This window comes from Salvelinus sp. IW2-2015, linkage group LG1 (assembly GCF_002910315.2).
Source record: "Salvelinus sp. IW2-2015 linkage group LG1, ASM291031v2, whole genome shotgun sequence".
Lineage (NCBI taxonomy): Eukaryota > Metazoa > Chordata > Actinopteri > Salmoniformes > Salmonidae > Salvelinus > Salvelinus sp. IW2-2015.
In genome coordinates, this window is record NC_036838.1 from 6,169,030 (window position 1) to 6,181,017 (window position 11,988).

At 41.7% G+C, this 11,988-nt stretch overlaps 1 protein-coding gene across 1 annotated transcript in view; it reads left to right on the forward strand.

Moving 5' to 3' along the window:
• Window positions 1-8,908: 8,908 nt before the first annotated feature.
• LOC111954467 (endothelial zinc finger protein induced by tumor necrosis factor alpha-like) overlaps window positions 8,909-11,988 on the forward strand; it is a 9,038-nt gene continuing 5,958 nt past the window's right edge. Inside the window, exon 1 of the mRNA XM_023974273.2 lies at window positions 8,909-9,160. Within this exon, the coding sequence (XP_023830041.1) occupies window positions 9,004-9,160 (157 nt within the window). The 5' untranslated portion in view covers window positions 8,909-9,003. The remainder of the gene's footprint in view (window positions 9,161-11,988) is intronic.

The window sequence follows — 11,988 nt, forward strand, 5'->3', positions numbered from 1 at the left end:
GTAGAGTTATTGAAGTGACTATACATAGATGATAACAGCAGAGAGTAGTAGCGGTGTAAAAGAGGGGGGGGGGGCAATGCAAATAGTCTGGGTAGCCATTTGATTAGATGTTCAGGAGTCGTATCGCTTGGAGGTAGAACTGTTTAGAAGCCTCTTTGACCTAGACTTGGCACTCCGGTATCGCTTGCCATGCAGTAGCAGAGAGAACAGTCTATGACTAGGGTGGCTGGAGTCTTTGACAATTTTTAGGGCCTTCCTCTGACACCGCTTGGTATAGAGGTCCTGGATGGCAGGAAGCTTTGCACCACTGATGTACTGGGCCGTACACACTACCCTCTGTAGTGCCTTGCGGTCAGAGGCCGAGCAGTTGCCATACCAGGCAGGGATGCAACCAGTTGGGATGCTCTCGATGGTGCAGCTGTAGAACCTTTTGAGGATCTGAGGACCCATTCCAAGTATTTTCAGTCTCTTGAGGGGGAATAGGTTTTGTCGTACCCTCTTCACGACTGTCTTGGGGTGCTTGGACCATGTTAGTTTGTTGGTGATGTGGACACCAAGGAACTTGAAGCTCTCAACCGGCTCCACTACAGCCCCGTGGATGAGAATGGGGCCGTGCTTGGTCCTCTTTTTCCTGTAGTCCACAATCATCTCCTTTGTCTTGATCATGTTGAGGGACAGGATGTTGTCCTGGCACCACATGACCAGGTCTCTGACCTCCTCCCTATAGGCTGTCTTGTCGTTTATCAGGCCTACCACTGTTGTGTCATCAGAAAACTTAATGATGGTGTTGGAGTCGTGCCTGGCCATGCAGTCATGAGTGAACAGGGACTACAGGAGGGGACTGAGCATGCACCCCTGACGGATGTGTTGTTACTTACCCTTACCACCTGGGGGTGTCCTGTTAGGAAGTCCAGGATCCAGTTGCAGAGGGAGGTATTTAGTCCCAGGGTCCTTAGCTTATTGATGAGCTCTGAGGGTACTATGGTGTTGAAAGCTGAGCTGTAGTCAATGAATAGCATTCTCACATAGGTGTTCCTATTGTCCAGGTGGGAAAGGGCAGTGTGGAGTGCAATAAAGATTGCATCATCTGTGGATCTGTTAGGGGCGGTATGCAAATTGGAGTGGGTCTAGGGTTTCTGGGATAATGGTGTTGATGTGAGCCATGACCAGCCTTTCAAAGCACTTCATGCCTACAGACGTGAGTACTACGGGTCAGTAGTCATTTAGGCAGATTACCTTAGTGTTCTTGGGCACAAGGACAATGGTGATTTGCTTAAAACATGTTGGTATTACAGACTCGGACAGGGAGAGGTTGAAAATGTCAGTGAAGACACTTGACAGTTGGTCAGTGCATGCTCGCAGTACASATCCTGGTAATCCGTCTGGCCCTGCGGCCTTGTGAATGTTGACCTGTTTAAAGGTCTTACTCATATCGGCTGCGGAGAGTGTGATCACACAGTCTTCCRGAACAGCTGGTGCTCTCATGCATGTTTCAGTGTTATTTGCCTCGAAGCGAGCATAGAAGTAGTTTAGCTCGTCTGGTAGGCTCGAGTCACTGGGCAGCTCTCGGCTGTGCTTCCCTTTATAGTCTGTAATGGTTTGCAAGCCCTGCCACATCCGACGAGCATCAGAGCTGGTGTAGTACGATTCGATCTTAGTCCTGTATTGACGCTTTGTCTTTTTGATGGTTTGACAGAGGGCATAGCGGGATTTCTTATAAGCTTCAGGGTTAGAGTCCCTCTCTTTGAAAGCGGCAGCTCTAGCCTTTAGCTCAGTGTGGATGTTGCCTGTAATCCAATGCTTCTGTTTGGGGTATGTACGTACGGTCACTCTGTGGACGATGTCATCGATGCACTTATTGATGAAGCCAATGACTGATGTGGTGTACTCCTCAATGCCATTGGAGGAATCCCAGAACATATTCCAGTCTATGCTAGCAAAACAGTCCTGTAGCTTAGCATCTGCTTCATCTGACCACTTTTTTATTGATCGAGTCACTGGTGCTCCCTGCTTACATTTTTGCTTGTAAGCAGGAATCAGGAGGATAGAATTATGGTCAGATATGCCAAATGGAGGGTGTCGGAGAGCTTTGTATGCATCTCTGTGTGTGGGGTAAAAGTGGTCCAGAGTTTTGTTTTTGCTGATAGAAATTTGTTAAGACCGATTTAAGTTTCCCTGCATTAAATTCCCCGGCCACTAGGAGCGCCGCCTCTGGGTGAGCATTTTCATTTTTGCTTATGGCGGAATACAGCTCATTGAGTGCGGTTTTAGTGCCTGCCTCAGTCTGTGGAGGTAGACAACTACGAAAAATACAGATGAAAACCCCCTGGTTAGATAGTGTGGTCTACAGCTTATCATGAGATACTCTACCTCAGGCGAGCAAAACCTCAAGACTTCCTTAGATATCGTGCACCAGCTGATATCGTGCACCAGCTGTCCTTTTAGGGTGTGGGTGTGTGTGTGTGTGTGTGTGTGTGTGTGTGTGTGTGTGTGTGTGTGTGTGTGTGTGTGTGTGTGTGTGTGTAATTAGCTAATTCTCTTTATGTCCATTCAGAAAGTTTCCTAAAGTAGCGTGTCTGGATTCCATAATATAATGGAAATTATTATAACAACATTCTTTAAATTTAAGAAAATCAGGATGATCATCATATGTGTGAGGAATGACAGCATCTGACAATTTCGTGTTTCTTTCGAGTCCTTAATGCAATGCAACTGAAGCTGGGATTGAGGTGGAATTTTGGTCTGAAGAGTATTTTTTTCCGCTCATACCGGAGTAATAAAGGACTAATTATTATTTTATTTATTTTTTCTTCGTTTTTTTTTCTGCGCCCCTACTTCCCGCGCTATGCATATTGAACATTGAGATTGCCAAAGGCCACTGTCTTTGGCAAATGACAGCAGTGGCAAGGAGTGGAACGTTCATGAAAAAGACTGCTACCCAGACTAGATTATATATAGGCTATGCAACTCTTCTGCCAGGCCCTGGAGCTGCTGATACCTATGAGAATATTACAGCTGACCCAGGCAACACAGCTACCAGAGAGAACCCAAGAGAGTATAGGTCCAATTAAATGAGAGATGCGTATGCGTGCTAATTTGTTGTATGGCTACTTCGGGAATATGAACCCATCATGGCCAGAAAAGGTGAGGAATGTATTCTGCAATGGTTATGAAAATAAAAGAAATAGCAAAAATACTATATTTCTATATTTTAGATTCAGAAAATCAAACAGATAGATTTGATCTGTTCTCACTAATGGCAAATGGCTGCATTCTTGTTCGTATGTTTTCCTGTTATGTTTTTATGAATAAACGTATTTTTATCAAATCCCCCGTTTGCACAGAATACTTACTTGCCAGCTTGCAATACACTATTTTAACCACAAGCGTACACATGGTCTTAAGTTTGCGGGGAGTTGAAGGTGAGCACATTCTAATAGTCAAGATACATTTTTATAAATGCCAATTTTAGCGTGAAATCTGGCGCATGCACAATTTGAGGTATATTTTGTGTGCAAGCACGGTTTATAAATGAGGCCCCTGAAGCCTGTATTGAGAGACTTGGTGGTACTTCTAGCTTCCTCTCTGCGTTTTGACCTTGTCTTGAATCCATCAATAGCCTGAGCCTAGGTGTGTTGTAGGCTACAATATTAGGAGGAAATTATAGTCCTAAAAATGCTTCCCAGTTGCACTGACTCACCTAATGATGACTCACTCACTTGGTGATGGCCAATGCGTTCTTGCCAAAAGCCTCTCTTGTTATAGGCTACTTCTTTGCAGTGGCACAACTTTCGCTGAGAACATGGGGGGACATGTCCCCCCCACCCTCTGAAATTGCATTTTTGTTCCCCCCAGTTTTATCATTGGAATGTGATACAAAACGAGGCAACGGTGTGCTTTAGGTGTCACGGTCGTCAAAAGGTGGAGACCAAGGCGTAGCGTCGTATGCGTACATTCTTCTTTATTAATAAGAATGAACACTGAACAAAACTAACAAAATAACAAAACGAACCGTRWAGCTWTACAAATGAGTGCTGAACAGACAACTAGACATAGACAAGAACTCACGAACACAAAAGGGAAAATGGCTACCTAAATATGATCCCCAATCAGAGACAACGATAAACAGCTGCCTCTGATTGGGAACCATATCAGGCCAACATAAACCTACACATCACCTAGACCTACATACCCTAGACTTACAAAAACCCAAGACARTACAAACTAGCATACCCACCCTAGTCACACCCTGACCTAACCAAAATAATAAAGAAAACATAGATAACTAAGTTCAGCGCGTGACATTAGGACCATGTRGACGCCGTTTAAACGGAGCGTTTATCTGACAATTTATACATATTATATACTTTGGTTTTAGAAGTGGGGGGCATAATATATATTTATTAACCTGCTTCTTAGTAAAACAATATTTGGAAGTTGATCAAATATTTTGGTAGACTACAGCAGACAGATTAGTCTTTTCTTTTCAGCAGGAGCCATTTGCTTTCCAACCTGTGTTTTTCCACAATTATATTTGAAATATTGTGAAAAGGCCTATTTTGTCTGAGTGCTGTTCACTGACAGATTTGCCACGTGTTCCCGACGGTAGTCTATGTCTTGTTATTGGGCTACACACAATCAATCCACAGCTAGGCTATTTTTTTTAATAAACTTTTGATCCTCTGAGGCTAAATTATAGGCCTCGTGATGTAGTAGGATATTCTGAATTATTTCATTTCTTTCTGGACAGCAGTAATTCTATACCTTTGGACAACTTTTTTATTTTTTATTCAGGGGTGCTGCAGCTCCTCGAGAACCCTTCGCACGGCTATGATTCTATAAGGAAATAAATGAAGTGCAACGCTGGAGAGATGAGAGTTGCAGAGTCATGTCTATTAGAGCTGAGGGAGAGAGACAATAGAAAGTGTTCCAACCATAAACCCAAGCTGACCCAACCAAAATCAACTATGAAAATCAATTTTTTCACATTAGTTTTTTTTTGGAGGGGCCAGGAGAATTAAGGAAGAGGCACTTTGATCGCTTTTGTTATAATTTGTACATTGCAAAAAGTGCAAGAAGAAAATGCATGCCAAGAGAGGTACCAGATCAGTCTCAAATGAAGCACTGGGGAAAAGTAATTGTTGAATTCAAACGTTCTGCTGACAGGTCCACAACAATTTGCCATTGTTTTCTCTTTCGGAAATAGACACAGTTCTTTCCTAGATTACAGCATAAATTACTGCAAAATATTAAAGCATTCTGCCAACACAGTAAATTGACCAGTAACTTATGTTAAATATTTTACAGTAGCCTATAGGCTACAGTATTGCTGTGCGATAGGAGAGTGACATCATTTCCTATTTAGTCTCAGAGAGTAAAGCAAGGCAGGACATACAGTTGAAGTCAGAAGTTTACATACACTTAGGTTGGAGTCATTAAAACTCGTTATTCAACCACTCCACAAATTTCTTGTTAACAAACTATAGTTTTGGAAAGTCGGTTAGGACATCTACTTTGTGCATGACACAAGTAATTTTTCCAACAATTGTTTACAGACAGATTATTTCACTTATAATTCACTGTATCACAATTCCAGTGGGTCAGAAGTTTACATACACTAAGTTGACTGCGCCTTTAAACAGCTTGGAAAATTCCAGAAAATTATGTCATGGCTTTAGAAGCTTCTGATAGGCTAATTGACATCATTTGAGTCAATTGGAGGTATACCTGCTAGATGTATTCAAGGCCTACCTTCCAAACTCAGTGCCTCTTTGCTTGACATCATGGGACAATCAAAAGAAATCAGCCAAGACCTCAGAAAAATAAATTTAGACCTCCACAAGTCTGGTTCATCCTTGGGAGCAATTTCAAAACGCCTGAAGGTACCACGTTCATCTGTACAAACAATAGTACGCAGGTATAAACACCATGGTCCACGCAGCCATCATACCGCTCAGGAAGGAGACGCGTTCTGTCTCTAGAGATGAACGTACTTGGTGTGAAAAGTGCCAAATCAATCCCAGAACAACAGCAAAGGACCTTGCGAAGATGCTGGAGGAAACAGTACAAAGTATCTATAGCCACAGTAAAACGAGTCCTATATCGACATAACCTGAATTCCACTCAGCAAGGAAGAAGCCACTGCTCCAAAACCGCCATAAAAAAGCCAGACTACAGTTGTGCAAGTGGCACATGGGGACAAAGATCGTACTTTTTGGAGAAAAGTTCCTCTGGTCTGATGAAACAAAAATAGAACTGTTTGGCTATAAATGACCATTGTTATTGTTTTGAGAAAAAGGGGGAGGCTTGCAAGCTGAAGAACAACATCCCAACCGTGAAGCACGGGGGTGGCAGCATCATGTTGTGGGTGCTTTGCTGCAGGAGGGACTGGTGCACTTCACAAATAGATGGCATCATGAGGCAAGGAAAATTATGTTTGGATATATTGAAAGCAGCATCTCAAGACATCAGTCAAGAACTTTAAAAGCTTGGTCGCAAATGGGTCTTCCAAATGGACAATGGACCCAAGCATACTTCCAAAGTTGTGGGCAAAATGGCTTAAGGACAAACCAAAGTCCAGGTTTGGAGTGGCCATCACAAACCCTGACCTCAAATTCCATAGAAAATGTGTGGGCAGAACTGAAAAAGCATGTTGACGAGCAAGAGGCCTACAAACCTGACTTAGTTACACCAACTCTGTCAGGAGGAATGGGCCAAAATTCACCCAACTTATTGTGGGAAGCTTGTGGAAGGCTACCCGATACGTTTGACCCAAGTTAAACAATTTAAAGGCAATGCTACCAAATACAAATTGAGTGTATGTAAACTTCTGACCCACTGGGAATGTGATGAAAGAAATAAAAGCTGAAATAAATCATTCTCTCTACTATTATTCTGACATTTGACATTCTTAAAATAAAGTGGTGATCCTAACTGACCTAAGACAGGGAATTTTTACTCGGATTAAATGTCAGGAATTGTCAGTATTTGGCTAAGGTGTATGTAAACTTCCGACTTCAACAGTGTAAACCCAATAATCTCTTGATTAACTAAATATTTTAAAAAAAAAATTGTCTTTCGCATAGAAGTGTGGGCTGTAGCATTTAGCCTACTTTTAAATGATTTTGAATATACAATCAATCTTGCAGAATGCATAGACAGGCATTTGCTATAAACAGCATGCATGTTTTAGATGAAGTCACTGCAAAATATTAAAACCTTCTGCCCACCTCTACAGAAATGTGATCAAAATTACCATTGTGCTTTTTTTAAGATACTGCCTTAGCCCAATTACTAATAGTTCCAAATTATACAGCAAATAAAGTGCATTATTGACACCATTAAAGGTGAATGGAAGACATTTTCCAGGTGCGGTTTTAATGCTGATTCATGCCTGCAGTTTTAGGATAGGTATCAATCTCAATATTATTGTACATGTGCAGACTTTTCATAAATGGCACACACAGGAATTGAGTGTGACATTTACGTAACAGTTATAAATGAGGCGCCTGTGGAGGAGACAGATATACGAATATCTAGCTCTGCAGTCCTGTGCATGGAGGCAGCTGAGTCCACTCCATTGGTAGCTCCACTGCACTAATCCCCTGCTTTCTATCTTTTTATCTATCACAATTTTCCAGCTCTCAGTTCTACTCTCTGCTGAGTACATATCTTCTCTGTCGGTGTCCTTGCCGAGTCCTAATGTAACCTGTTTTATAACAGCAGCTMCACTAACTGCTCCAAACAGACTCCACAGCTGATCACCTCACTCTGTCTTTGGACCCAGAGCCCACACATATTAAAGAGGAACAGGAGGAACTCAGGACCAGTCAGGAGAAAGAGCAGCTTCAATGGCTGGAGGTAGATATCACAGAGTTCATATTCACTGCTTCCTGTGTGAAAAGTGAATGTGATGTTACGAAACCAATATCTAGCCTACTGATGATTTGGCTCCACTCGTTATATCTAGGGGTATGCGACTAGGTGATGAATGTACAGTATGTTCCTGGCAGCCAGCAACCTTACCTTAGGTCCAGGGATAGCTCAGTCAGGACTCCCATGTTAGGCCAGTCCAAACAGATGATTATTTATTCAGATGGTGCCAAAACATAATATATACAAAAAGGAAAAAAATACAAAAAGGCATGCCAAAAGCGGTAATACAAAACAAACCAAGGCAGGCTGAGAGGCTTCCTGCCACCTCTCTCACACTARGTCACAATCCTCTTGATGGCTTGACTGGTGAGTTTGAACAAATATAAAGCTAGATCATAGCAAGTGTTTCTGGACTTTTACTGTGGTCAAATAGCTTAATGGACACTATACGGTACAAATATTGCACTGTGCAGAAAAAAATATTGATTGTGTCTCCAAAAAAACATGGTGCAATCTACACAGTAGAGTCCCTAGAATACAACACATGTAAATTGAACAAATATCTAGGTCATAGCAACTGTTGCTGGACTTTTACTGTGGTCAAATAGATTTGTGTATGGCCCCTGGACACCATATGGAACAAATATTGCACTGTACAGAACAAATAATGATTGTATGTCCATAAAACCATGTTCCAGTCTACTCACTAAAGTCCCTAGAATATAAAAACAGGTGAGTTTGAAAAAAAAATGCGAGGTCATAGCATAGCATTCTCTGGTTTAATGCACGCTTTCACATCAGTCCCAAGCCGTTGCAGCTGTCAGGAGTCACCTGTATTACAATGTGTTGTCTTTCAGTTCATGCAAGAAATGATCATCCAAGATCACCCTTTTACTAATTGAAACTTCCCCACATTAATTATCTATTTCCATCATCACAGGTCTGTAGTGAAACTCCATCCACATGGGGGGGGCTGTGATGTTTTTATGGGTTCCCCACCCACTGATACAAACAGAAGAAGACAATACGGAAGTAAAACGGGGAGCGGGTTTGTTTTGTTTGTGGCAACCATTCTTTCCTTGTGAACGAAGGGAATACTAGCTGAAAATACAACCTTGTCGACTGAAAATGTCTAAATTACAGTTGTTGCATGTGTTTTTGAATGAACGTTTAACGGCGGCTGCTGTGGAGATTTTCGGAGCAGTTGAGAAAACGGTAACGGAATACCAGGAGGAGAATTGTCGTCTACGGAGACTACTGCGGATAACACCGGACATAAAACAATGTAAAATAGCTCGTATCATTTAGATCTATTCTGCCGTACAATTGCAAACAGCAGTAACTACACTTTTGGTCAACATTTTGTTGAGACCCAAATCAAGCTTTGTAGTATATGTTTTATCTTGTTACAAAGTGTCCTGGTTAAATAATTTCTGTTAAAGAGAAACTGGAGTTTCCAATTTGCAATAACTAACGTTAGTTGTTCAGGGAAGGGTGCAATTGCGTCCCRCAATTCGGGGCGTTTCTGCATCTGTAGGAATCTTGCTTCGTTCCTRCAACGCCATTGTTTACAGACAGCTCGTTGCTGACGCTTCCATAGCCAGGCGTCCTTGATAAACCAAATCTAAACAATTCGGATTCACCATAAAGGTTTCCAGTCAAGAAGCATATTTAGTATATCTACGAACAATACTGACTATTAGACGTATTGAATGTGCTCTTCCGTTTAAAAAAAAGTGTATCTAGGGTATCCCATTCTAGACCAAACAGTCACGCGAGAGTAAATTACAATGTAATCTCCCACTTCTACAGGYGCTGGATAAAAAGCTGTTTTAAACGCATATTTGTTAGCGAAGGACACATTCAACACATCAAATTGTAATTATTGTTAAATGCCTCTGTTGACTGAAAGTTTTTGGGGTGAAACCAAATAGTTTAGATTTGGTTGATCAGGGACGCCAGGGTACCAGACACTTCCACAACAAACTGTAAACAATGGCATGTCATGGGAGGATGCAACAGRAACCCCTCTTTATACTTCTATTGGCCATTTTTTAAGTGCCACTGATGTGTTGCTCTTGGAGGTGTTCTTCCTGACTGATTCCACGTTTGGTTAATGATGTTTGTCCCTCATGAGACACTCTAGACTCGAAAGCCTATTTCACTACTTCAAAATCCCCAGAATGAATCTAAGATAACTAAAGAAATCTGTAATAAATGTTGATGTTTTTGCAGAGGATGTTTTACATSTAGGTAAGGTGTTTGGGCAGTATTTCTCAAGTWWAAAAAATGTGCGACGTTTTGTCTTATGTAGGTAAACAAAGTCGGGCAGCGGGGCAGGTCTGTCTCACTGTCTGTACTATTGGATAGAGCGCAATCACCGCAGCTGTTCATCCCATGTTAGTGGGAAAATGTACATCGTCAAATATAAACTCAACCTTCATTTATCCCGTTGTGACGCACGGATGTTCYAAACTCAGTTTTAGACCAGACTGACTTTATGACTAAAATTATCCTATTTACACGAGCTGTTTTGGACTCATCGTTTTCAACGTGATTCCTTGCTTTTAAAGGCAATCTCTCTTTAAGCTAGGACTCTGGTACACAGGCGGGAGCAGTACAGTTTGTGGCGGTAATGCACCATAAAGTTGGATGTAACCGCCGATAAACCCCACAGAAGATGACGAGGTGGGGTGACAACACTAGCTAGCTAGTGCACTGATAGACCTTCACMCCCACCTGTCGGGCACTGSTTTCCCGCAGTTCTGGTAATGACAGCGAGGGCAGGCGGCGGGAGTGAAGGACACTGCGAGCAAGGAGGACTCTGGTACACAGGAGACGGGGGCGACACCAGTAGCTAGCTAAGACACCGGTAGATAGTGTCCTTCACCCCGGAAAACCTCAGATAATACTTTTATTTTCCCTTTATCACATATTTGAATCGCATAGACAATCAGGGGAAATCCAGTATATCAAAAGTGGGGGGGGGGGGCGTTCATGCAGAAACCAATGGGACGCTTTGGGGGGGCGTTCATGAAGGAACCACATGCAGGAACCCTACGAGTTGTGCTCCGCAATCACACACTATTGGTTCAGAGTGCAGTAACTTCACTTACTGCTCTTTGCCTTGTTTTTTTAAATTTAGATGATGAACTACAAAATCCAAGTAAAGGAACGGAGATTTTTCACTAAGAGCTTAAAAAACATGCAACAATAACAAGCCTATCCTCTCATATTATTGAACATGCAACTACTGTAATGAAGCAGAGAATGGAATACATCATTTTCAAWCATTTGCCAAAATGCAATTTGCGGGAAAACACTTCTAAAAGACGCACCTGATAAGAACAGATTCATGTGACCGAGATTAACATTTTCATTAGAAATTTGGAGGAAAATGTAAATATGCAACAACTAGGACTAGGATTGTGACTTTGTCATMTTGACAACGAAAGAAAGTTGATATAAAAACCAGTAGAACATGAGAGAAAGGCTGTGAAACGTTTTGCTTAGTTAGCTGCTTTTTGCACCTCTTGCCCAYTGCTCCCTGTAGCCTGCCTAGCAACTAGTCTCCGCTCACTGACAGCCATTAGTTGACATAAGAAAGCGACTTTTTAACTCTAACTCACTGTACATKAATATTTTCGGCTAAATAACAATTCCCGTCGACCAAGACACTGTGCCTGTTTTTAGACCGATTTTGTGAAATTCGGACACYWATTTAATTCCACAGAAWTATGCAAGTTAACCGATAGACTGATAAGCATGACGGTCAAATGTATTTTCAGTGACTAATGGTAAACTTTTATTAACATCCCTACTGCAGTTACTGTGGTTTGCCTTGCTATTCTACCGGGCTCCGAGTTCAGGCCATCCTGATCATAATCACGCACACACCATAATATTGGCAGTGATCCAGTTATCACCAGAATAAACATACCGCAGTCCTAAGCAACAATTACGATAGAACTGCAAATACCCATAAATGGTAAGAAAGATAAAACAAAATATGTAAGAGCTAGCTAAGATAAAGCAAATGACAAKAGTTATAATGATAGTTATACAATGTGAAATATTTATTAAGTAAACATTCTCCGTGATGAAATATTTCTT